This window comes from Taudactylus pleione, unplaced genomic scaffold, assembly GCF_031769625.1.
Source record: "Taudactylus pleione unplaced genomic scaffold, aTauple2 ptg000506l, whole genome shotgun sequence".
In the NCBI taxonomy this organism is placed as follows: Eukaryota; Metazoa; Chordata; class Amphibia; order Anura; family Myobatrachidae; genus Taudactylus; species Taudactylus pleione.
In genome coordinates, this window is record NW_028284908.1 from 1942019 (window position 1) to 1968390 (window position 26372).

A 26372-nucleotide genomic window follows, 5' to 3' on the forward strand; every position below is an offset into this window, starting at 1 on the left:
TATACATAGTCCTCCATGAGGCTGAATGATACAGTATATGTAGTCTTCTATAGGGCAGGATGCTATACACAGCCCTCCATGGGGCTGGATACTATACGTATTCTTCCATGGGGAAGGATGCATGGGGCTGGATACTATACGTAGTCCTCCATGTTGCAGGATGCTATATGTAGTCCTGCATGGTGCAAGATGCTATACATAGTCCTCTATGCTACAGAATGCTATACATAGTCCTCTATGGTACAGAATGCAATACCTAGTCCTCTATGGTACAGAATGCTATACATAGTTCTCTATGGAGTAAGATGCTATAAGTAGTCCTCTATGGTACAGAATGCTATACATTGTCCTCTATGGTACAGAATGCTATACATAGTCCTCTATGGTACAGAATGCTATACATAGTCATCTATGGTACAGAATGCTATACATAGTCCTCTATGGTACAGAATGCTATACATAGTTCTCTATGGAGTAAGATGCTATAAGTAGTCCTCTATGGTACAGAATACTATACATAGTCCTCTATGGTACAGAATGCTATACATAGTCCTCTATGGCACAGAATGCTATACGTAGTCCTCTATGGTACAGAATACTATACATAGTCCTCTATGGTACAGAATGCTATACATAGTCCTCTATGATACAGAATGCTATACATAGTCCTCTATGGTACAGAATGCTATACATAGTCATCTATGGTACAGAATGCAATACATAGTCCTCTATGGTACAGAATGCTATACATAGTCCTCTATGGTACAGAATGCTATACATAGTGCTCTATGATACAGAATGCTATACATAGTCCTCTATGGTACAGAATGCTATACATAGTCCTCTATGGTACAGAATGCTATACATAGTCCTCTATGGTACAGAATGCTATACATAGTTCTCTATGGAGTAGGATGCTATAAGTAGTCCTCTGTGATACAGAATGCTATACATAGTCCTCTATGGTACAGAATGCTATACATAGTCCTCTATGGTACAGAATGCTATACATAGTCCTCTATGGTACAGAATGCTATACATAGTCCTCTATGGTACAGAATGCTATATATAGTCCTCTATGGTACAGAATGCTATACATAGTCCTCTATGGTACAGAATGCTATACATAGTCCTCTATGGTACAGAATGCTATACATAGTCCTCTATGGTACAGAATGCTATACATAGTCATCTATGGTACAGAATGCTATACATAGTCCTCTATGGTACAGAATGCTATACATAGTCCTCTATGATACAGAATGCTATACATAGTCCTCTATGATACAGAATGCTATACATAGTCCTCTATGATACAGAATGCTATACATAGTCCTCTATGGTACAGAATGCTATACCTAGTCATCTATGATACAGAATTCTATATATAGTCCTCTATGATACAGAATGCTATATATAGTCCTCTATGGAGTAGGATGCTAGACATAGTCCTCTATGATACAGAATGCTATACATAGTCCTCTATGATACAGAATGCTATACATAGTCCTCTATGGAGTAGGATGCTATACATAGTCCTCTATGGTACAGAATGCTATACATAGTCCTCTATGGAGTAGGATGCTGTACATAGTCCTCTATGGTACAGGATGCTATACATAGTCCTCTATGGAGTAGGATGCTATACATAGTCCTCTATGGTACAGAATGCTATACATAGTCCTCTATGGAGTAGGATGCTATAAGCAGTCCAGCAATAACACTTTTACGTCATCCTGTGCCTATGACTGAAGTCAGGTTATGTATGGGAAGGGCACCCAGGAGACCCATAATTAGCAGCTAATTAAGAGCTCCCTGGTGAAAGAGGGTGTTGGTCAGATGTTGGCAGCTCTTTAAAAATAAATTTCATATGATATCATGATAAGAATTACCATTCCTGTAGAAGGATCTTCGAGATTGTCCACCATTGAGTGGAGGTAAGTTCCTCTTGTCCGGTCCCACAAACGTGTCCCACTTCACCTTCTCGGATCCTCCCAGCTCCCTCACTTTTTGTAAACAGTTTTCCAAGTAATCCACAGGATCATCAGGTCTGTAATACATGATTCCATTCAGAAGCCCCTGAAATGTTGGGATAAAACATACAGTGTGAATGCAATTTATATGAGGTTGATTCATTTTAATCTGCAAGTGTTGCTGCTACTGTAACATGAAGATTAACACCAGAAATGACATATTGTCCTTCTAGCTGTGAGATACAGATATACAAGGAAAGTATATTATTATTATTATTACCAGTTATTTATATAGCGCACACATATTCCGCAGCGCTTTACAGAAAATATTTGCCCATTCACATCCGTCTCTGCCCCAGTGGAGCTTACACTCTATGGACCTCATTCAGAGGCGGTCGCACTGAGCGATTTGTCGTAGCGAGCAATGTTTTTTTCAACTGCGCATGCGTGTACATGGCAGTGCGCGTGCACAAGCCTGTCTTCCCGACCGCAATCCTCTTGCTCGCTAGTCACTACGAGGTCGTAGCTGTGATTGACATGTCGTGCCGTTTGTGGGTGGTTACAGGGGAAGGTGCTTGTGATCGGGGGTGTGGTGGTACGGAGGCAGGCGTGGTTGACCTTAAAAAGGGCATTTTAAGGGCGTGCATATATCACTGAGCGAGTCATCACACACGTCATCTCGTTGCAATAACGACGCTACTGCTCGCAGAGCTAAGGGTGGCCCACGGTCTACCTTAAGCATTGCGAGTGCTGGCGATGGTTTCTGCCTCAACCGATGTTTGTAGGGAATTAACAATGTAACAGGTGTTAATCGTGACGACGTAGGTTGCCGCCTGTGACCGACTCTGAATTAGGCCGTAGAGATAGGGGTGTGCTTTCATTGTTGTGGGTGTTTCCGCGCTTACGATGTGCGTTGCGACTGAGCGCTCGTTTTGCATATTCTCGATCACTTTGGGTGCGACCTATCGCTCCCGTGCGACCGCCTCTGAATGAGGTCCTATATTCCCTATTACGCGCTCACACACATACACACTAGGGTTAATTTTTGTCAGGAGCCAATTAGCCTACCAGTATATTTTTGGAGTGTGGGAGGAAACCGGAGCACACGGAGGAAACCCACGCCAGCACAGGGAGAATATACAAACTCCACACAGCTAGGGTCATTGTGGGAAGTGAACCCATGACCTCAGTGCTGTGAGGCAGTAATGAACCACATCTATACTTATATAATAAGAACACTGTGTCTGTCCATTCCAAGTTGGTTGAAAAACATCATTGTGTTGTGGAAACTCCTAGAAATAACCTGAACTGTGTGTCTCATCTCCATCAACAACAACAATATGTAATGACATCACCAATGCAAGAGATAGGTGTGGCACTATGCCCCTGGCCGGTAAGGGAGAGGTGCTTCGTGCCCCCAGTCACATGAATAGGATAGGCTGCATAGCAGTCTGTGCACAGGGCACACAGTGACATTGGTGTGAGTGGTACAGGGGCAAACGGAGGATTTTTCCAGGGGGGTTTCCACACACACGCACATATACATATATACACACACATATACATATATGTACACACATACATACATATGTCACACATACCTTACACACACGCACACATATGTCACACATGCATTACACTTGCCTTGATGGAGCTGCGGGGTCGGGACCTGGCAGGCTGGTACCATGTCATTAGGCTCCTCCCCCTAGCGGGAAAATGCAGCGATTTGCGGGTCAATTGAGAGGGGGCGGAGCCAAATGACGCGATTCTAATAGAATCCTTATTAACCCGCGTATCGCGCCATTTTGCCACGAGGGGGCCGGGCTTAATAACATGGTGTCTGCTCTCGAGAATGTCAGGGGGGTTTCTAGGTACTACTGTGGTAGGTGGAGGCACTGTTGGCATAAGTGGTGGGGGCAACAGCTAGTATTTTATTTTATATATATATATACAGGGCCGAAGGTAGGATTTTTGTCACCCTGGGCAAGGCCATAATGTGATGCGCCCCCCCCCCCCCCAAAAAAAAAAAAAAGAAAAGAAAAAATACAACATAGAGGATGAAAAGGGTGTGTGGTTTTGTGACACAGTAATGCCCCTTATAACACATTATGCCACACATTAAATGACCATTATAACACATTATGCAACAGTAATGGCCCTTATAACACATTATGCCACAGTAATGTCCCATACAACACATTATGAAACACAGTAAAGCCCCTCTTAACTCATTATGCCACAGTAATGTCCCATACAACACATTATGAAACACAGTAATGCCCCTTACAACACATTCTGCCACAGTAATGCCTCTTATACATTAAACCACAGAAACGCCCCTTATTCATTAAGCCACAGTAATGCCCCATATACATTATGCCACAGTAAGGCCCCTTACACATTATGCCACCTTAATGCCCCTTACACATTATGTCACAGTAATGCCCCTTACACATTATGCCACAGTAATGCTCCTTACACATTATGCCACAGTAATGCCCCATACACATTATGCCACCGTAATTCCCCTTACACATTATGCCACCGTAATGCCCCTTACACATTATGCCACCGTAATGCCCCTTACACATTATGCCACCGTGAAGGCCCCTTACACATTATGCCACCGTAATGCCCCTTACACATTATGCCACCATAATGCCCCTTACACATTATGCCACCGTAAGGCCCCTTACACATTATGCCACTGTAATGTCCCTTACACATTATGCCACAGTAAGGCCCCTTACACATTATGCCACAGTAATGCCCCTTACACATTATGCCACAATAAGGCTCCATCTCCCTTCTCTTACCTGCCAGGGCCCGGGCGGTGGGTGAGCTCGTAGTGGCGCGGGACGGGGCAGTCACACGCTGGGGAACTGTCAGTACTGCCATCATTGTAATGTGGCGCCGCTCGCGAACCAATTGGCTGCCGGTCCGCGAGCACTGATTGGCTTGCGACTGGCACCACATTAGACTGACGGTGTCTATGTGCCTCTCAAGGCCGAGATGCGACTCCAAACCCACAAGAGCAGTAACCTGGCCTCCCGACAGCCTCTGCCCTTAGCCCCCCCTAGTTTTGGCCCTGATATATATGTGTATATATAATGGTGTGGTATAATGAGAGAAATACCACCAACATGATTGGACACACTAGGGACCTCATTCAGAGTCGGTCGTTACGGCCGCACGGTCGTACGCCACCGATGTTCGCTAAACTGCGCATGCGTAAAATTCGCAATGCGCGTGCGCAGACTAGCTATTACGATCAGAAATTTCTCACTCCTTCAACTTGGCCAGGTCGTTAGTTTGAGTGACAGAATGAGGCGTTTGTGGGAGGTAACAGGGGAAGGTGCTTGTGAACGGGGGAGTGGAGATCCGAACGCAGGCGTGCCTGACTATGCAAACGGCATTTTATGGGAGTGCATAATTAACTAAATAGCGTCATGGCACATGTGACATTGGAGGATTTTACACTGACTTGATCGTAGTGCTTAAGAGAGGGTATGGTCAACCTTAAGGTCTACGACCAGCTCCGATGGTTCCCGATGGTCTCGATTAATCCTTATATGCCCGGAGATGACGTGTAATGGGAACGAGAAGGGGGCGTTTTTGTAGTCTTACGGCCGCATCCTCCCCTCGCTCGTCCAGCTAACGTTCCCATCTTAACGACGCAACTTGCAAGCGCTTCATTTGCATATACGAACCCTTTTACCTTACGACCGTGCGGCCGCAACGACCGACTCTGAATGAGGTCCTAGATCCTATGCATTATTTCCTAATGACCTCACGCCTGATTTTCCACTGTCATCAAAATCCCATCACAAAGCCACACCTGTATTACTCCACAAGTTTAAACAATAACATCTCTTACAGACACACTGCTCAAAGAAAAGCAGCACATTGCTGTCTCACTGAAATACACATTTCTGACAGAAACATTACTACATAACTCAAAGCGCCTAACATCAATCACCAAAGATGACTGGTACAAATGATGATCTATTCAAAGTACTTAGGCCCTGATTCAGACCCGGTCGCAAGCGCTGAGCGCTCGCAACCGGGTCTATATTTGCCCACTGGGCATACGCACAACGGAGCCCGCTCTGTCATGCGCATGCGCGAGACCCGGCTATCAGACGGGTTCTCCGTCGCTCCCGGTCTCGCCCCAAAGGGGGCGAGCTATTGATGGTGATTGACAGCTCGCCCCGTTTGGTTTGCATAGCCGGGGGGTGGCTGCACAAATGGAGGCGTTCCCAAGCGAACGCCTGCCGTTTGTGGACGGCCCCACTGACATCACCAGTGATGTCAGTGGGAGAGCTTCCGGCTCTGTTAGAGCCAGAAGCTCTCTGGGGCTTGCAGCCACGAGACCCTACCACAAGGGTCTCGTTGCAAGCCCGATGGTCGCAATAGTCTTGACCATCGCGACCAACAACCTGGCCGCTTGCTATAGCTGTGGGTGGTCAGGAGGCCGCCACAAAAAAAAAAAAAAAACGCCCTGATTCAGAGCGTCCGTCTCTGAATCAGGCCCTGGATCAGGATTTACCTGAGCAGCTATTCCAGCACAGCACACAGTGAGGGGACATGCCGGCCTTGGCCCTGAAGAAGCATTAAGCACTTCCTGCCAGTATAATTCACTGATAATTTTTTCCCCCAAAATGAACCACACTTATAACAGTCAACTGCTTAAACAGCCTATTCAATGTTCAACTGTTTTATTCACTTACACTGTTATCCAGTTAAATGTGTATTCATTTCATTCAAAATAATTTAAATTAAACAGCATATTCTGAACTATTTCGTCACAACAGGGGCCATTTTAGAAAATAGATTTACCGCTCTTGAGTGTTACATTCTGATATGCACACGCCTTGGGTGGTTAATTGCACACACGCGCCAAGGCGTGCATAGATCAAAGCACCCAAGAGTGGTATATATCCAGATATTTCGGGAAAGACCCTAAAATGCAGAAATGCGACCTGACAACCGAATACCCAGCATCAACTTTCCCCGCAACAAAGAAAGGAGAGACAATGGTAGAGTGCCGCTGAGCTGCCTTTACAAAAAAATAAAAGCTGAAATAGCGAAGTGACAAGGGACGCACACAAACTAACCATCATAGCAAACTATGGACCTCATTCAGAGTCTCTCGCTAGCGCTGTGCGCTCGCAAGCGGCCAGATGGTTTGCATACGCGCATGCGCAAGCTTCATTCTGCGCGTGCGCGAACTACTCTGTGCGATCGCAGGCCGCTCGCTCGCCCAGCAAAGGCAGCCCAGTGAAAAGAGTGACAGGAGAGGCCGTTTGTGGGTGGTAACAGGGGCAGGACACTGATAACGGGGGAGAGGAGGTGCGAACGCAGGCGAGCCTGAGTGTTTCAACGCCGTTTTAGAGGCGTGCATAATTAACAGGCAGCGTCATAGTACACGTCACATGCTGGTTTTTTACACTGAAGTCCTCGCAGTGCTTGTGGTAGGGTAAGGCAACCACAAGCGCTGCGATCGCTTCTGATTGTCCTCGATGTTTTAATACACTTCCTGGAGATGACGTGTGCTGGTGGGCGGCTCTGCCTGTGCGATTGGGCATACACTGGTCGCTCGCTAAGACATGGTGGGCATGCTTATGCCTTGGCGAGCGATCGCTTCTTGTGGCGTCACTTTGACAAATTTGCATACGCTGGGGGTGAGCGATCCCATCTAGCGAGAGACTCTGAATGAGGTCCTTTTAGCGCTGTCCCAACAGATCAGCCTAGCTAGCTACTGAGTCTAGGGAAAGGTGCACAGGAGCACAGTCACCAGGTCTAGGAGCTAACAAAAGGCTCCATAGAAAAACGGCTTTGGGAAGCCCGAGAGGAAGAGTGAAACGTAAACATCAGGAGAACGTATATCTGAAGCAAACCCCCTGAAGGAGCCACATGCTGGAAAAGAGTCGGGAACCTTGATATTCACAATGGTAGACAGTCATTCAGCCTTGGAAGTGTTAACTCGACCATAAACAGATGCGACACAAGGCAGGCCCATATATACAGCCAAGTCTCTATCCTCCCTACACTGAATAGAAGGGCTCACCCGCAAAGACAAGCCCAGCAATGGGAGTGGCCTGCATAAGCAATGGTGTCCAACTGTCCAGGGTGCACAAGACTTAAAACTCTGGGCCTGATTCAGACCTGGTCGCAAGCGCTGAGCGCTCGCAACCGGGTCTATGGTGGCCCAGAGCACATGCAAACGACGGAGCTGACAATCCGTCGCTCCGGGTCTCGCACCAAAGGGGGCGTGCTGTCAATGTTGAGTGACAGCACCCCCCTTTGGTGGGCGAGCCGGGGGGGTGGCTGCCCAGCGCATGGGAACGCCTACCGTTTGGGGGCGGCCTTTCGGCTCTGTTTGAGCCGAAAGCTCTCTGGGGCTTGCAGCCACGAGACCCTACCACAACCCACAGCAATGCGAGCGGCCTGGAGGCCGCTCCATTAAAAAAAAAAAAAAGACGCCCTGATTCAGAGCGAGCGCTCTGTCAGAACGTCCGGCTCTGAATCAGGGCCTCTGCCCCAAAGTACCAAAATAATCGTCCCAGAAGGTCAGAAAAATAACGCTCAGGCTACATCCTAAGGGATAAAGACATGGCTTAACTGGTCGGCCAGGGACAGAAGGTGTGCTCAAAGACCAGAGAACTTAGGGCCCGATTCAGACCCGGACGCTAAGCCGCGGACGCACGCTATGGGCGATTGTCGCCCGTCTGTGCATGCATCACAGAGCGCGTGCGCAAACCAGTCATTGCGATCGGGAATCGTGCGCTCTTGACACAAAGCCTGAGCGCTACTTTGAGTGACAGATAGCGCCGTTTGTGGGTGGTAACAGGGGAAGGTGCTTGTGAAAGGGGCAGGGGCGATGCAAACGCAGGAAGGTCTGGTTGTCAAAACAGAGTGTTATGGGTGCGCATAATTAGCAAAGATGAGTCCTTGTACACGTCACCAGGTTGTATTTCAGTCAGCAGTGATCGCAGTGCTTGCGGCGGGGTAGGGTCTACTTCAAGCGCTGCGTGCAGCTCCAATGGCTCTCGATGGTTCTGATTAATCGTACACTTCCTGGAGATGACGTGTGCTAAGAAAGAAAAGTGGGCGTCTTTATACCGGCGTGCGCTCACTCTGCCTCTGCCATCGCTCTCTGAGACATAGAGGGCGTCCTTACACCAGACAGTGCGATTGCGGAATTTGCATACCCGGACCATTTTGGCAGCGAGAGAGCGCAGCTTAGCGTCCGGGTCTGAATCGACCCCTTAGCCCTCAGGGAGTAGTACAGGGCGATATGGGCAGGAGCCCCACACCCACTAGTTAAAGGACGACCAGTCACTGCTTGTCCGGAACAGAACTGCAAACCCCTCTTTGCAGGCTCCTTAATTTCAAGTAGAATAAAAAGAATCCTCTGGCGCCTCCTATAGGCCCCGTAAAAAGAAATCATGCAGAATCGAATATATAGAATATATAAAAATAATGTGATTTATTGAATGAATAAAAATGCACCAGTGATCGTATAAAAATAGACATACTGACTTACAACATTAAACATAGAAAAACAAGACAAACATGCAAATATATCAGGAGATAGATACGCTATTAAGCGAATTACTCTATTCTCCTATGTTGATCTAGAATGGTGGTGAATAACTGATTCTCCTTAAAATGGATGATTCCCCTTATGGATATAATTCCACATCGATGTGTAGGTAAATCACCATATGTGGGGTAATGTCTCCAAATAAAATCCAAAGCAAAGTAGTAGTCAGTAGGATGGTTTGCCGGCAAACTTAAGGGTACCTTCTACTCTGCAGATGTACATCCAGGTCCCCTCCACTGTCATCAACGCGTTTCGCCTGTAATTAGGCTTCTTCAGGATGGTATGTGGCTCTTGCTCCTACTGCCTTATATACTCTGCTTCCTGTCCTGCACTGCTGAGTTTACTCCCGGTCCACGCGGCATCATCGTCACTTCCGCTTCCCGCTCGACCGCTCTCCACTCACTTCCGGTCGGCGGAGTCCGGGTCCTAACGTCACTTCCGTTGTATTCGGCGATGTTCTCATCTGGCATCGTCATATCCTGTAAGGGATTGCCAGGAGATAAGATGGCCGCGCATGATCGCTACCTGTCCATCTTTCCAGTTCATCTTTTATGGTTCATAGCACTGTAGCTTTCATTTCATAAAGGGGCCTATATCTCCTGATTGGTGAGGTCGTAATAATTAGCCAATATGTGTATTAGTCCAGAAATAATTAGATAAGAAGATTATAAGTACAAAAACGACATAAAACATATACAAACAGGCAACAAACATGACAAACTAACATGAAATAAAAATAAAAAAATTAAGATATTATCTATCAGGGCAATATATCGTTTTTTTATTTTTAAAAGGAAAAAAAAAAATGGGAGAAAGGGAACAGAATCTCAAATGATCTTCATAGCGATATTGTAGCTAGAACTTATATCTTCAAAAAGGGCGCTAACTCAAAATCAATGTTGAGGCCCTTGGGTTGTAATGTTCCTAATTCGAAGATTATTCTGGTCTCTTCTTTTAATAGATTGTCATTGAGATTCCCTCCTCTCCATGGTACCGTTACTTGTTTTAACCCTACAAAAAATAATTTTGAGGGATCACTGTTGTGTTTATCCCAAAAGTGTTTAGATACACTATGATTCTCCTTTTTATTCTTAATATTGTTTAAATGCTCATTTACACGTGTAGATAATTTCCGTATCGTCTTCCCTATGTATTGATATCCACAAGGGCAAGATACTAGATAGATGATTCCTTTTGAATCACATGTCATTTTATGTTTGATCTTAAAGTCTTTTTTTGTGGTGTAGGATATAACAATCTGAATAGGTTTAGTGGTATTGCTCTTGGTCTTTTTGCATGCGCTACGAACTTTTGGAAAATGATCCAACATGTATCTTCTCCAGAGATTTATGTGAGTTCTTAAAAAAGGGGAAGGATAACAAAATATTAACCAAAAAGGAATTTGAATATCTGTACCCCAAATGCCCGAAGATACCAGTACTCTACCATCTCCCCAAGTTACATAAGGATCCAAGAAAACCCCTGGGGAGACCAATAGTAGCAGGAATTAATTCATTGACATCGAATCTATCTAAGTATATCGATCAATTCCTGCAACCTATAGTGAAACGACAACGTGGGTATATAAAGGACACGACACAAGTATTGGAGATAATACAGACTATCGAGTGGCAGGAGTCATACATTCTAGCTACATGTGACGTCAAGTCCCTCTACACGTGTATAGGACATGATAAAGGCTGTAGAAACGTGAGGAAGATCCTAGAAGATGATTCAGAGTTAAATGCACACAAATTGAATACATTCTGGAGGGGATACTATTCATCCTCACACATAATTTTTTTGGTTTAATTATAGATTCTACATCCAAAAGAGAGGAACAGCGATGGGGACTGTTTTTGCGCCATCATATGCTAATCTTTTTTTGGCGCAGTGGGAGAAGGAAGCAATCTGGACGAATAACATCTACCATAAAAATCTTATTTTGTGGGCACGTTATATTGATGACATTATCATTATATGGGATGGAGAAAGAACATTATTGGAAGAATTTATCTCCACCATCAATCAGAACAATGACAATTTAGAATTTACCAGCGAAATCAGTAAAACGGAGATCAACTTCTTGGATCTCACCATCTTCATTAAAAATAACAAAGTTGAGACTAAGACCTTCTCAAAACCGGTTGACTGTAATAGTTACCTCAATGCTAACAGTAACCATCATCACAAATGGATAACCAACATCCCAAAAGGACAATTAAAGAGAGTAAGAAGAAATTGCTTGAGAAAAGAAGATTGGGACGAACAGTCAAAACTTCTCATCCAACAATTTGAAGATACAAATTATGATAGAGAGAAATTGGAGAAAGATCGAGAAGAAGTTCACCGTCTAGAGAGAAATACTCTTTTACAATATAAAGAGAAAAAACAGATGACTAATGAAGAAAATTTTATGTTCATTACAGATTTTTCAGGACAGAGTAAACTTCTAGAAAAGTCTCTCAGAAAACATTGGCATGTACTAAAAGCAGATGAGGAACTAAGTCCATTTTTACCAACAATACCAAGGATTATATATAGGAGGGCTCCAACTATAAGAAACACTCTGGTTAAGAGCTACATCCATAAGGAAAAGGAAGAAAGCAATACATGGCTGCAGGGGAATGTCCCAGGTTTCTATAAATGTGGAAGATGTAGCGCATGCAAAAAGACCAAGAGCAATACCACTAAACCTATTCAGAATGTTATATCCTACACCACAAAAAAAGACTTTAAGATCAAACATAAAATGACATGTGATTCAAAAGGAATCATCTATCTAGTATTTTGCCCTTGTGGATATCAATACATAGGGAAGACGATACGGAAATTATCTACACGTGTAAATGAGCATTTAAACAATATTAAGAATAAAAAGGAGAATCATAGAGTATCTAAACACTTTCGGAATAAACACAACAGCGATCCCTCAAAATTATTTTTTGTACGGTTAAAACAAGTAACGGTACCATGGAGAGGAGGGAATCTCAATGACAATCTATTAAAAGAAGAGACCAGAATAATCTTCGAATTAGGAACATTACAACCCAAGGGCCTCAACATTGATTTTGAGTTAGCGCCCTTTTTGAAGATATAAGTTCTAGCTACAATATCGCTATGAAGATCATTTGAGATTCTGTTCCCTTTCTCCCATTTTTTTTTTCCTTTTAAAAATAAAAAAACAATATATTGCCCTGATAGATAATATCTTAATTTTTTTATTTTTATTTCATGTTAGTTTGTCATGTTTGTTGCCTGTTTGTATATGTTTCATGTAGTTTTTGTACTTATAATCTTCTTATCTAATTATTTCTGGACTAATACACATATTGGCTAATTATTACGACCTCACCAATCAGGAGATATAGGCCCCTTTATGAAATGAAAGCTACAGTGCTATGAACCATAAAAGATGAACTGAAAAGATGGACAGGTAGCGATCATGCGCGGCCATCTTATCCCCTGGCAACCCCTTACAGGATATGACGATGCCAGATGAGAACATCGCCAAATACAACGGAAGTGACGTTAGGACACGGACTCCACCGACCGTAAGTGAGTGGAGAGCGGTCGAGCGGGAAGCGGAAGTGACGATGACGCCGTGTGGACCGGAAGTAAACTCAGCAGGGCGGGACAGGAAGCAGAGTATATAAGGCAGTAGGAGCAAGAGCCACATAGCATCCTGAAGAGGCCTAATTACAGGCAGAACGCGTTGATGACAGTGGAGGGGACCTGGATGTACATCTGCAGAGTAGAAGGTACCCTTAAGTTTGCCGACAAACCATCCTACTGACTACTACTTTGCTTTGGATTTTATTTGGAGACATTACCCCACATATGGTGATTTACCTACACATCGATGTGGAATTATATCCATAAGGGGAATCATCCATTTTAAGGAGAATCAGTTATTCACCACCATTCTAGATCAACATAGGAGAATAGAGTAATTCGCTTAATAGCGTATCTATCTCCTGATATATTTGCATGTTTGTCTTGTTTTTCTCTGTTTAATGTTGTAGGTCAGTATGTCTATTTTTATACGATCACTAGTGCATTTTTATTCATTCAATAAATCACATTATTTTTATATATTCTATATATTCGATTCTGCATTATTTCTTTTTACGGGGCCTATAGGAGGCGCCAGAGGATTCTTTTTATTCTATATAGGTTATTAGGGAAGGTGAGCCCCTAATTTTTTTCCTCTAGAGGCAGCCATCTCTTTAGGATCTTTAATACGAGCGCTACCTTCACTCCTTCTGTATATCATAATCCTTAAGTTCAAGACCAGGGGTAGGTACCATGAGTCTTGAGCCACAGACCCAGGACACTGAAAATGGAGAGTATGGATACCCCTGTAAGCAAACTGTTGTTTTGGAAATGGCTACAGCACACCCCTGCGAGCCACACGACTGACACCGCAGGAAGGGCTGACATACAATAGCGTGCCTGCGTGATTTCCCCTCTTAGACTGACAACTGATGTGTCAGGCCCATAATGCCCTGCAACCAGGTGACAGTATACTTGCAGTCTCAGGACTGAGTACATGTGGTCTTGTCTTACATCTGGCCACCTGGATTCATGCAGGTAGTTTGCATAATGTACACCTGCATAGAAAAATAATAGCGATAATCCAGAACATCATAAGAGGCTGCATTCTATATAATAAACAAACAGTAATGGACAGAATCTAGAACAAAATGAATGCCTATATCCTCGAGAAGCGGAAGAGAGCGTCATAAGTTCCGTATGATATGGAATACTGTCTTCACCATATTCGAACCCGGTGGTCGTGTAAGGGTCTGACTACCAAATAGGGTTATGACACAAACAAGTGCAGAACTGAAGAATGTATCGGACCAAATAGGGCTGTGTGCAGGGGTGTAGCCAGACCTTTCTTGGCCCCATAGCAACATTTTGAAGGGGCCCCAGTTTCAATGCTTCTAGAGTGACACCGCTAGAAGCAATTCATTTTATGCCCCATAGTAGTGCCCTAATTAATGTTATGCCCCATAGTAGTGTCCTAATTAATGTTATGCCCCATAGTAGTGCCCTAATTAATGTTATGCCTCATAGTAGTGCCCTAATTAATGTTATGCCCCATAGTAGTGCCCTAATTAATGTTATGCCCCATAGTAGTGCCCTAATTAATGTTATGCCCCATAGTAGTGCCCTAATTAATGTTATGCCTCATATTAGAGTCCTAATCTATTTTATGAACCATAGTAGTGCCCTAATTAATGTTATGCCCCATAGTAGTGCCCAAATTAATGTTATGCCTCATAGTAGTGCCCTAATTAATGTTATGCCTCATAGTAGTGCCCTAATTAATGTTATGCCTCATAGTAGTGCCCTAATTAATGTTATGCCTCATAGTAGTGCCCTAATTAATGTTATGCCCCATAGTAGTGCCCTAATTAATGTTATGCCCCATAGTAGTGCCCTAATTAATGTTATGCCTCATAGTAGTGCCCTAATTAATGTTATGCCTCATAGTAGTGCCCTAATTAATGTTATGCCTCATAGTAGTGCCCTAATTAATGTTATGCCCCATAGTAGTGCCCTAATTAATGTTATGCCCCATAGTAGTGCCCTAATTAATGTTATGCCCCATAGTAGTGCCCTAATTAATGTTATGCCTCATAGTAGTGCCCTAATTAATGTTATGCCTCATAGTAGTGCCCTAATTAATGTTATGCCTCATAGTAGTGCCCTAATTAATGTTATGCCTCCTAATAGTGCCCTAATTAATGTTATGCCTCATAGTAGTGCCCTAATTAATGTTATGCCTCCTAGTAGTGCCCTAATTAATGTTATGCCCCATAGTAGTGCCCTAATTAATGTTATGCCTCATAGTAGTGCCCTAATTAATGTTATGCCCCATAGTAGTGCCCTAATTAATGTTATGCCTCATAGTAGTGCCCTAATTAATGTTATGCCTCATAGTAGTGCCCTAATTAATGTTATGCCCCATAGTAGTGCCCTAATTAATGTTATGCCCCATAGTAGTGCCCTAATTAATGTTATGCCCCATAGTAGTGCCCTAATTAATGTTATGCCCCATAGTAGTGCCCTAATTAATGTTATGCCTCATAGTAGTGCCCTAATTAATGTTATGCCCCATAGTAGTGCCCTAATTAATGTTATGCCTCATAGTAGCGCCCTAATTAATGTTATGCCTCATAGTAGCGCCCTAATTAATGTTATGCCTCATAGTAGCGCCCTAATTAATGTTATGCCTCCTAGTAGCGCCCTAATTAATGTTATGCCTCCTAGTAGTGCCCTAATTAATGTTATGCCTCCTAGTAGTGCCCTAATTAATGTTATGCCTCCTAGTAGTGCCCTAATTAATGTTATGCCTCATAGTAGTGCCCTAATTAATGTTATGCCTCATAGTAGTGCCCTAATTAATGTTATGCCCCATAGTAGTGCCCTAATTAATGTTATGCCCCATAGTAGTGCCCTAATTAATGTTATGCCCCATAGTAGTGCCCTAATTAATGTTATGCCCCATAGTAGTGCCCTAATTAATGTTATGCCTCCTAGTAGTGCCCTAATTAATGTTATGCCCTATAGTAGTGCCCTAATTAATGTTATGCCTCCTAGTAGTGCCCTAATTAATGTTATGCCCCATAGTAGTGCCCTAATTAATGTTATGCCTCCTACTAGTGCCCTAATTAATGTTATGCCCCATAGTAGTGCCCTAATTAATGTTATGCCTCCTACTAGTGCCCTAATTAATGTTATGCCCCATAGTAGTGCCCTAATTAATGTTATGCCCCATAGTAGTGTCCTAATCTATTTTATGATCTGTTGTAGCATCCTAGTGCACATTACGTCACATTGTAGTGCTGCCAGTACACATTATGCCATACAGTACCCCCAAGTCATATTATTACATACAGTGCCCCCTGTTCCTATTGTGCCACATTACAGTGCTCTCCTGTTCAAGTTATGCCACATTGCTGTGCCACAAGTTCATTGTATGCCACACTATAGTGGCTCCAATTCCTATTGTGCCACACAGTGGCGTAAGTTCATCCCAGAAGTTCTTATTTGGTGCCCCTCCATCACAACCGCTGACACTGTATGGAGGAGTGAGACAGAGAGTTGTGGGTGAGGGGGGCGCCGGACGTGTTACACTGACAAAGTAGCTGCTGAGGACACACCAATGAGTAGGGACAGGCTATAGACAGACGGAGGCGGCAGCTGATGGTCTGACATGGAGCTCTCCACTAGTGTATGGCGGCTTCTCAGGTGCCAGGAAGAGGTGCCATGTATTGAGCGGCTGTAACGGTACACTACAGACCTAAGTGGGGTGAATATATTGTGGGCAATGGAGGAGGTGGCCCTTCAGTGCTGGGGCCTGGCGGCAGGCGCCTCCATTGTCTCCCATAGTTCTGCCCCTGGTGCCACATTACTATGCCCCAGTTATTATGTTAACATTATAGTGCCCTCCAGTTCATATTATGCCACATTAATATGAGCAGGTCACACATGGCTGTGCGTATCTATTCCTACCTTCGCTATCTATGTATCCTATTAATTGCAGGCACTGGAAAAAAAAACCTCAGGGCCTCATTTACTAACGAGTTTTATCACCGAAACGAGTGATAAATGTCACTGTGTGTGATAACGGTGCTCCAGGCAATCAGCTCCCAACTGTCACCTGTTAGAAAAGTGACAGTTGGGGGCTTATTGGCTGGAGCATCATTTATCATACAACTCGTTTTGGTGATAAAACTCGTTAGTAAATGGGGGCCTTAGTTAGCTACACATACCTCCCAAGTGTTCCGCATCTGGCGGGATAGAACCGCTATTCAGGTACTGTACCACCGTCCCACCCCCGGGCCGCAGTGTCCCCGGTGGGTAGCAAGTTTGGGGAAATCAATCTCACTGCTGCTCTGCGCATGGCGTCTCTTCGTAGTTCGGGGGGAACCTGGGGCAGCTCAGCATCTCTGGGGATGCTGGGCACAACCCCAGAGAGATGAAAAAAGGGGCGTGTCATGAGGCCACACGCCTTTGTTGCAAGACCACGCCCCCTTTTCGGACACGCAGCGGTCCCAATACTGAGCTTCAGAATGTTGGTAGGTATGGCTACAGCAGTCCCACTGTTTGGGAATTTAGGGCCTCATTTACTAACGAGTTTTATCACCAAAACGAGTGATAAATGTCACTGTGTATGATAAATGGTGCTCCAGCCAATCAGCTCCCATCTGTCAACTGTTAGAAAAATGACAGTTGGGAGCTGATTGGCTGGAGCACCATTTATCCTACACAGTGACATTTATCACTCGTTTTGGTGATAAAACTCGTTAGTAATGGGGGCCTTAGTGTGATAATATAGTGTTCCCGCTAGGCTGTTTCAGAGGGGCGCCACGCCTTGCCCGATTTGAAATCGCTGACATACACCCTGCCCGTATGGTGGCGCCCCAATGAAACAGCCGTCCCCACCCGCAAGTGTGCGGCATCTACTCACACTGCAGGGAGAGTTTGGGGGAGGCACAGCATATACTTGAGTGTTGGGCACACCCCCCTACGGTGATGAAAAGGGGGCGTGTTCCAAAGACGTGCCCCCTTTCCTCAGGTGCGCACAGAGCAGTGCTCCCCAGCAACAGCCGCCCCAACCCCTGCCGTCCATACAAGGAACACTAATAAATACTGCCCTACATCTGTCATCTGTGAGGGCGGGTGCAGTGTTCCACTTCTTACACAAAATGGCGGATTAGCGCCGCAGCCACTGGTTGTCTCTGTACGATCTCCATGGGCTGCGGCATTAGCATAAAGAGGCATTCGCAACGCGTAAAAAAATCGTAGCTGCAGAGGCTTTAGCGTCCACCTACGAATTAGACCCACAATCTTCAGTCATTTTCTTTTGTGCCTCAGTGATAGTGAATTCCTTTGCACGACTGTTCCAGAGACAATTCACGGCCATCGCACTCAACTGAATCCCCTCCCTCCCAGAATCTAGCTATTATTTTTTAGACTGCACTAGAGGCATGACAGCTAGAACATGATTGGTTATAGAAGTAGTGATCCCTCTAGGCCACGCCCAGCCTGATTTTAAAATGTGCCCTGCCGCCTAACCCTCCCCCCTGCAGCCGAACCCTAATCCTCCCCCTAGTGCCTAACCCTCCCCCAAACCCCAATACTTACTGTTGGGATGCCGGCTCTGGGATTCTGACTGGTGTCAGGATTCCAACGACGGCATTTTGATCGTGAGTGCTGGGCACACCCCTTCATGTGAAAAAGGGGTGGGTCTTAAGGACACACCTCCTTTCCAATTGACCACGCAGCCTTTTCAGGCGTACGCTAAAGTGCCCTGTTCACCGGCAAGCACCCTACCCCAATCTGCGCTAGCGTCCACAGTATTGAAGTATTAGTAATTCTACTCCAAAGTGTTACCTGCAGGGGGGTCATTTGGTGATACCACACTGATAATTTAGAGCAAATTGGTGCATTCTGTCCATTATTGCCTACTGCATCATTAATTGTGCCACGGTTTACGGAACTGGCCCCCAATGTAGTACCACATAGACACGTTAGTTACAAATATTCCTATAATATCACCAAATCTGCGCTGCCGACACCAATGTTTGCTAAACACGAATTTCTCCCCTTTATGGATGAACTTTGGGTCCCTGGCATAACTTCGCGTTTTCAATTTTACAAGAAAAATAGCATTAATCACATAAACAATGTATCAGGTCATTTCCATCTGAGCGTAATATACTACCTTCTGTGTAATTATTGTTATTTATTACGTCCCTAGTATTTCATTCCACCTCATTAAAAGCGTTCAGTCCGTGTTTGCAGTCTACGATCACATCACAACCCTCCACCGCCGCTTCTCCTGAACGCCTCTGAATTTCTTTATCATTAGCTGGTTCACCTCTGTGCAGTAATTGCAAGTGACAGTCCTCGGTTATTATCTGTTGAAAGCCAGGTCCCTGTAGTGGTGGTAACCGCCTCTTGTCTATACATTAACACTACACTAATAATTTAACAAGTCAGAAGGTTGGTATCTTAGCGTAGCAAAAATAAGAGTACAGAAAAAACAACAACTTTGAGTCATTTATGAAGCCGCTGCCTCGCTGTGCGCCTGTTTTTGCATGAAATGCGCCAGTTTACTCAGGTAAGCGTAGTGCTGAGCAAGCAAAGGCGAATAATTCTTCTAGTTGTGATAGGAAGTTTAGAAATGGAATTTGGTGGGACAAGATAACCGAGTCACACCTCCCAACTGGCCCAATTTCAGCAGCTGATTTGAAAGGATTGTCCTCAATTCCACGGTCAGCGTGTTTTTCACTATACACATTGGCCCTGATTCAGAGCCGCTCGCAAAAAGCGAGCGCTCGCTCTGAATCAGGGCAGCCACTTTTTTTTTTTTTTTTTAAACGGCCTCCTGGCCGCTCGCTAAGCTGTGGGTGACAACCCACAGCTTTTGCGAGCGGCCAGGTGATGGTCGCGACCATCGGGCTTGCGACGAGACCCTTGTGGTAGGATCTTGTCTGCCGCAAGCCCCAGTGAGCTTCCAGCTCTAATAGAGCCGGAAGCTCACTACTGACATCACTCGTGATGTCAGTAGGGCCGCCCTCAAACGGCAGGCGTTCCTTCAGGAACGCCTCCGTTTGACCAGCCACCCCCCCTCCACGCCTACAAAACGGGGCGAGCTGTCGATCAATATCGACAGCCACCCCGTTTGTAGCGAGCCCCGGAGCGAGTGAATTTCTCACTCATTCCGGGGCTCGCGCATGCCGCGTGCGCACTGCCCGGCCATCGACCCACTTGCGAGCGCATAGCGCTTGCGAGCGGGTCTGAATCAGGCCCATTGTGTGATATTTGTCCCCTCTCACCCGCTATGGCACCAGAGGCAGGTGTCTTTGGTGCCTGAGACAGGTGAACAGTGATTTTCATGAGTGCAGAAGGAGGACTACCATTGTGGAGCACTACGCACATCTCCAGGGCCATAACCACAAGTTTTGCGACATTATCACACCTACTGAAGTGCCGTAGCCATGATCTGGTTCAGATTTGTCCAATGCTGGGCAGTAGGCTAAATGAACATTACGGAGTGGCAAGAGCATGTTTATGTGGCTCTTACAGGATTAACAGCTGGCGGCAGAGCCATTTCTATCGGAAAATTGGAGGCGAGATCAGACGTTGGCCAAAGCTTTCAACGGGGCACTTTGTACACCTACTAGGCAACTTTTATGCGGAACTCACATCTTCACAATAAAAACACTAAGGGGTTAGCTCAGTGGTTCCCAAACTGTGTGCCCTGAGGTGCCTCAGGTTGATAGTCCAGCAGTAAATCATATCATTTATGGTCAATGTAATGCAAATAAGTGGACAAACAGAAGCTCAAACCTGTCCCAACACCACAAAACTGAACCTAAGGATGACAGGTTAGCAGTTTACTTCACTTTATTACTTTACTACATTTTTTTCTGAATTTCTCAATAGCAAACGTTTGGCTAAGGGGTGCCGTAAAAACAAAGCTGACACTCTAGGGCGCAGTGATTCCAAAAAGTTTGGGAACCTCTGTGTTAGCCATAAACTCAGAACGATCTCAATGTCCTCTGTTCATGAGTTATTTAAGAATGCAGAAAGTTTGTAGGAGGGACCTTCCCAAACCAAGATGTAGCCGCTCAGCAATGTACTTGTGTTACGTGGACATTCAAAACTAAAGCTGCCTACACACACAACGATTTTGTTACCAACGATTTTATGAACGATTTTATGAATGATTGTCTGTCAGATTTTTTAAAGTGTAATGAACAATTTTTTTGAACTACAAACGATTTTTGCATATTAACTTAATGAAAATCGTTGAGTTGACAAGTCTGACTGAATACAAACTACAAATGTGAACGTGGATGAACGATAATCGTTCATCGTTTGACTCAGAAAGTGAACGATTTTTTCAAACGATTATCGTTAAATTATATAGTTTAACGATAATCGTTCAAAAAATCGTTATGTGTGTATGCAGCTTAAAAGATGAATTTCTTTATTTGTTATTTTGTTCTGTTTGAAAAACTATAGCTATCTATAATTAGTCACTCTCAGCCCTGTGTAATCTGCTATGTCTTCTGGCTCTTCTCCCACGCATAGTATTTATATATTTCATTTTTGGAGCCATGGGGCGCACTCTGCTACCAGACATAAAAGGATGATCGCTACCAGCAGATATTTCCCAGCATGCATCCCCTGATATAATGCCATATCTTAATCCTCCGTCATTTATACACATCCATCATGCCCAGGGTATTCTACAGTAGGTCAGTATTGAAAAGATTGTCATTAGAGAACTTCTCTTGACTTTTCCAACTCCAATTACTTATTCCTGACCAATATTTTTTTTGTAGTGACAATTCAGTTATTTCTATTACAACAAGAATTGTTTCCTCTCAATTCACCATACGCTAAACGTAGCTGAGCTCTATGCAGAATTGTCCCCGGTAGGTGTCAGGACTTGGTAGCTAGACGGATGGAAGACGCAAAAACAAGTATCTGCCTAAATTGTCCTTCTTTGTTGTTTTCAGGAACTGTATGGGTAGTTCTACAGGTGAGGAGAAAAGCCCGGGGGTTAGGGTGGCTAGGGAACAAGCAGGTGAGTGACAGGGCTAGGTCTTCCTATTGCGGCCAAACCCAGGTCTGTCCAGAGGCGCTCTAAAGGTGGGTACACACCTGACAGATATATCTGCAGATGATGGTCGTTCATACACACTGAACGGCCATCATCTGCTTGTGCCCTTGGGTCCCGGTGGCAGGTGGGCGTGTCCCTCCCCCTCCTCGTGGCTGCCGTTGTATGTGTACGGGCGGTCTGTGCAGCACAGCCAATGCGATATGTCGGTGAACGACGGCGTTCACTGACATATCGCAGGTACACACTGGCCGACAGGAAGCAGATATATTGGCTGATCGATTGATCGGCCAATGTATCTGCCAGTGTGTACCCAGCATAACTCACTTGGTGGTCTTCACCAGTGCCCCCTTCAGATGGCATATGGGTTTCGCTGCACCAAGTGAGCAGGTCGCGGCCCTCTGGACAGGTACCTGGGAGTGGCAGGAAGACCGAAAACTAAATTAGCACGGATTAACACTAGGAACCCTAGAGATGAGTAAACACTAGAAGACACTAAAATCAGGATAGTCACTGGAGATAATCCGGAGGCAGACTTGCACTGATAAAAACAGGGAATGTAGACAAAGGGATGTACTGGGAGTCGATACAGATCCAATCGCAGAGTTGCACTTAGAAATGTAGACACAGGAGTACCCTGAGAATTGGTAGGGATCCTAATCGCAGAGTTGCACTGAGAAATGTAGACACAGAGATGTACTGGGAGTTGATACAGATCCAATCGCAGAGTTGCACTTAGAAATGTTGACACAGGAGTACCCTGAGAATTGGTAGGGATCCTAATCGCAGAGTTGCACTGAGAAATGTAGACACAGAGATGTACTGGGAGTTGATACAGATCCAATCGCAGAGTTGCACTGAGAAATGTAGACACAGGAATACACTGAGAATTGGTAGGGATCCTAACCGCAGAGTTGCACTGAGAAATGTAGACACAGGAATACACTGAGAATTGGTAGGGATCCTAATCGCAGAGTTGCACTGAGAAATGTAGACACAGGAATACACTGAGAATTGGTATGGTAGGGATCATAATCGCAGAGTTGCACTGAGAAATGTAGACACATAAAGACACTAAGAATTGGTAGGGATCCAATCGCAGCGTTGCACTGAGAAATGTAGACACAGAAATACACTGGGAATTGGTAGGGATCCAATCGCAGAGTTGCACTGAGAAATGAAACACAGGAACACACTGAGAATTGGTAGGGATCCTAATCGCAGAGTTTGCACTGAGAAATGTAGACACAGAAATAGACTGAGAATTGGTAGGGATCCAATTGCAGAGTTGCACTGAGAAATGTAGACACAGGAATACACTGAGAATTGGTAGGGATCCTAATCGCAGAGTTGCACTGAGAAATGTAGACACAGGAATGCACTGAGAATTGGTAGGGATCCAGTCACAAGGTTGCACTGAGAAATGTAAGGAGAAGTAAACACAGGGATGCAGCTTGACAGCTAAATTAGTAATCAGCTTGAAGGCTGACACATGTAACACAGAGAGTCAGCTTAAGAGCTAAGCAGCACACTAAAAGACAACACAGGAACTGTTACATGAAACACTGGATTCTGTGAGAGAGCTAAAGTAACACGCTGAGAATGAGCATGGGAGCTAATACAAGTAACACTGGAGGTCAGTGTGAGGGCTGAAATAACACACTGGAGATACTTCACAGAAAACATCGGAGAGCATAACAATCACTGGAACAGCGAAGTTGAACAGCAGTTTCCTGTTCATGGAGTCAGACTTAAATACCCTTAGGTATCTGGTCATTGGATCAGAGGATCAGCTGAGTGACCATACGACTACCATTGGGAGAGACTAGTCAGATGATATGGACCAACATGGCTGCACCCATGCCCAGCACCCTGGGAACCAGGACGCACACAAGGAAGCCCTAGCAGACCCCGGGCAGAATACTCAGCCACCACTCACCTCCACTCCCAGCGACTTAACACCTAAGCCCAAGGACGCAGGCGCGGAAGTGAGTAGCGGCCGATCCCAGGCCACATCCTGACAGTTGTTTTGCAATGTTAAGTCTTTTTATTCCATCCAAGTTACGGCAATTGGAGATATCTCCTGCTTACCTTTCTCTCCCGGAATGGCCCACTGTCCCCATACACTAGTATCACAGATATCTCCTGTAAACCTTTCTCTCCCGGAATGGCCCGCTGTCCCCATACACTAATATCACAGATATCTCCTGCTTACCTTTCTCTCCCGGAATGTCCCGCTGTCCCCATACACTAGTATCACAGATATCTCCTGCTTACCTTTCTCTCCCGGAATGGCCCGCTGTCCCCATACACTAGTATCACAGATATCTGCTGCTTACTTTCCTCTCCCGGAATGTACCGCTGTCCCCATACACTAGTATCACAGATATCTCCTACTTACCTTTCTCTCCCGGAATGGCCCACTGTCCCCATACACTAGTATCACAGATATCTCCTGTAAACCTTTCTCTCCCGGAATGGCCCGCTGTCCCCATACACTAGTATCACAGATATCTGCTGCTTACTTTCCTCTCCCGGAATGGCCCGCTGTCCCCATACACTAGTATCACAGATATCTCCTACTTACCTTTCTCTCCCGGAATGGCCCGCTGTCCCCATACACTAGTATCACAGATATCTCCTGCTTACCTTCCTCTCCCGGAATGTCCCCGCTGTCCCCATACACTAGTATCACAGATATCTCCTGCTTACCTTCCTCTCCCGGAATGGCCCGCTGTCCCCATACACTAGTATCACAGATATCTCCTGCTTACCTTCCTCTCCCGGAATGGCCCGCTGTCCCCATACACTAGTATCACAGATATCTCCTGCTTACCTTCCTCTCCCGGAATGGCCGCTGTCCCCATACACTAGTATCACAGATATCTCCTGTTTACCTTTCTCTCGCGGAATGACCCGCTGTCCCCATACACTAGTATCACAGATATCTCCTGCTTACTTTCCTCTCCCGGAATGTCCCGCTGTCCCCATACACTAGTATCACAGATATGTCCTGCTTACCTTCCTCTCCCTAAATGGCACGCTGTTCCCATACATTAGTATCACAGATATCTCCTGCTTATCTTCCTCTCCCGGAATGGCCCACTGTCCCCATACAATAGTATCACAGATATCTCCTGCTTACCTTCCTCTCCCGGAATGGCCCACTGTCCCCATACACTAGTATCACAGATATCTCCTGCTTACTTTCCTCTCCCGGAATGTCCCTCTGTCCCCATAGACTAGTATCACAGATATCTCCTGCTTACCTTCCTCTCCCGGAATGTCCCGCTGTCCCCATACACTAGCATCACAGATATCTCCTGCTTACCTTCCTCTCCCGGAATGACCTGCTGTCCCCATACACTAGTATCACAGATATCTCCTGCTTACCTTCCTCTCCCGGAATGGCCCGCTGTCCCCATACACTAGCATCACAGATATCTCCTGCTTGCCTTCCTCTCCCGGAATGGCCTGCTGTCCCCATACACTAGTATCACAGATATCTCCTGCTTGCCTTCCTCTCCCGGAATGGCTGCTGTCCCCATACACTAGTATCACAGATATCTCCTGCTTATCTTTCTCTCCCGGAATGGCCTGCTGTCCCCATACACTAGTATCACAGATATCTCCTGCTTACCTTCCTCTCCCGGAATGGCTCGCTGTCCCCATACACTAGTATCACAGATATCTCCTGCTTATCTTTCTCTCCCGGAATGGCCCACTGTCCCCATACACTAGTATGTGGACAGAATTCATCAAGCTCCGAAAATACAATATTCATGGAGCTGTACTGCGGAAGCATTCATCATCTTCAGAAGTCAAGTGCTCCCACTACCGTAGGGAAGGAACCCCGGGTTGCAAAGAGGGATCCTTTGAGATCCCTCCACCCTTGTCCGGCCCCTTCCGCCAGACAGTGTGGCTTTTGTGTGCAAGCAGGCTAGCAGTGCTGAGTCAGACTTGTCAGTACTAAGGGGGTCATTCAGACCCACTCGCGAGCGGCAGTACGCTCACAAGTGGGTCGATGTTCCCCACTGCGCATGCGCACTACAGAGGGAGCTCCGTCGTGCGCATGCGTGAGACCCGGCGAGCGACGGGCTTCCCATCGCTCCGGGCCTCGCACCAAAGGGGGCGTGCT

At 45.4% G+C, this 26372-nt stretch overlaps 1 protein-coding gene across 2 annotated transcripts in view; it reads right to left on the minus strand.

The window, feature by feature from the left end:
* AK5 (adenylate kinase 5) overlaps positions 1–26372 on the minus strand; it is a 242277-nt gene that overhangs the window by 206006 nt on the left and 9899 nt on the right. For both annotated transcript variants that reach the window (XM_088450068.1, XM_088450069.1), the window contains exon 2: positions 1893–2079. In XM_088450068.1, coding sequence (XP_088306194.1) covers positions 1893–2079 — 187 coding nt within the window. The remainder of the gene's footprint in view (positions 1–1892; positions 2080–26372) is intronic.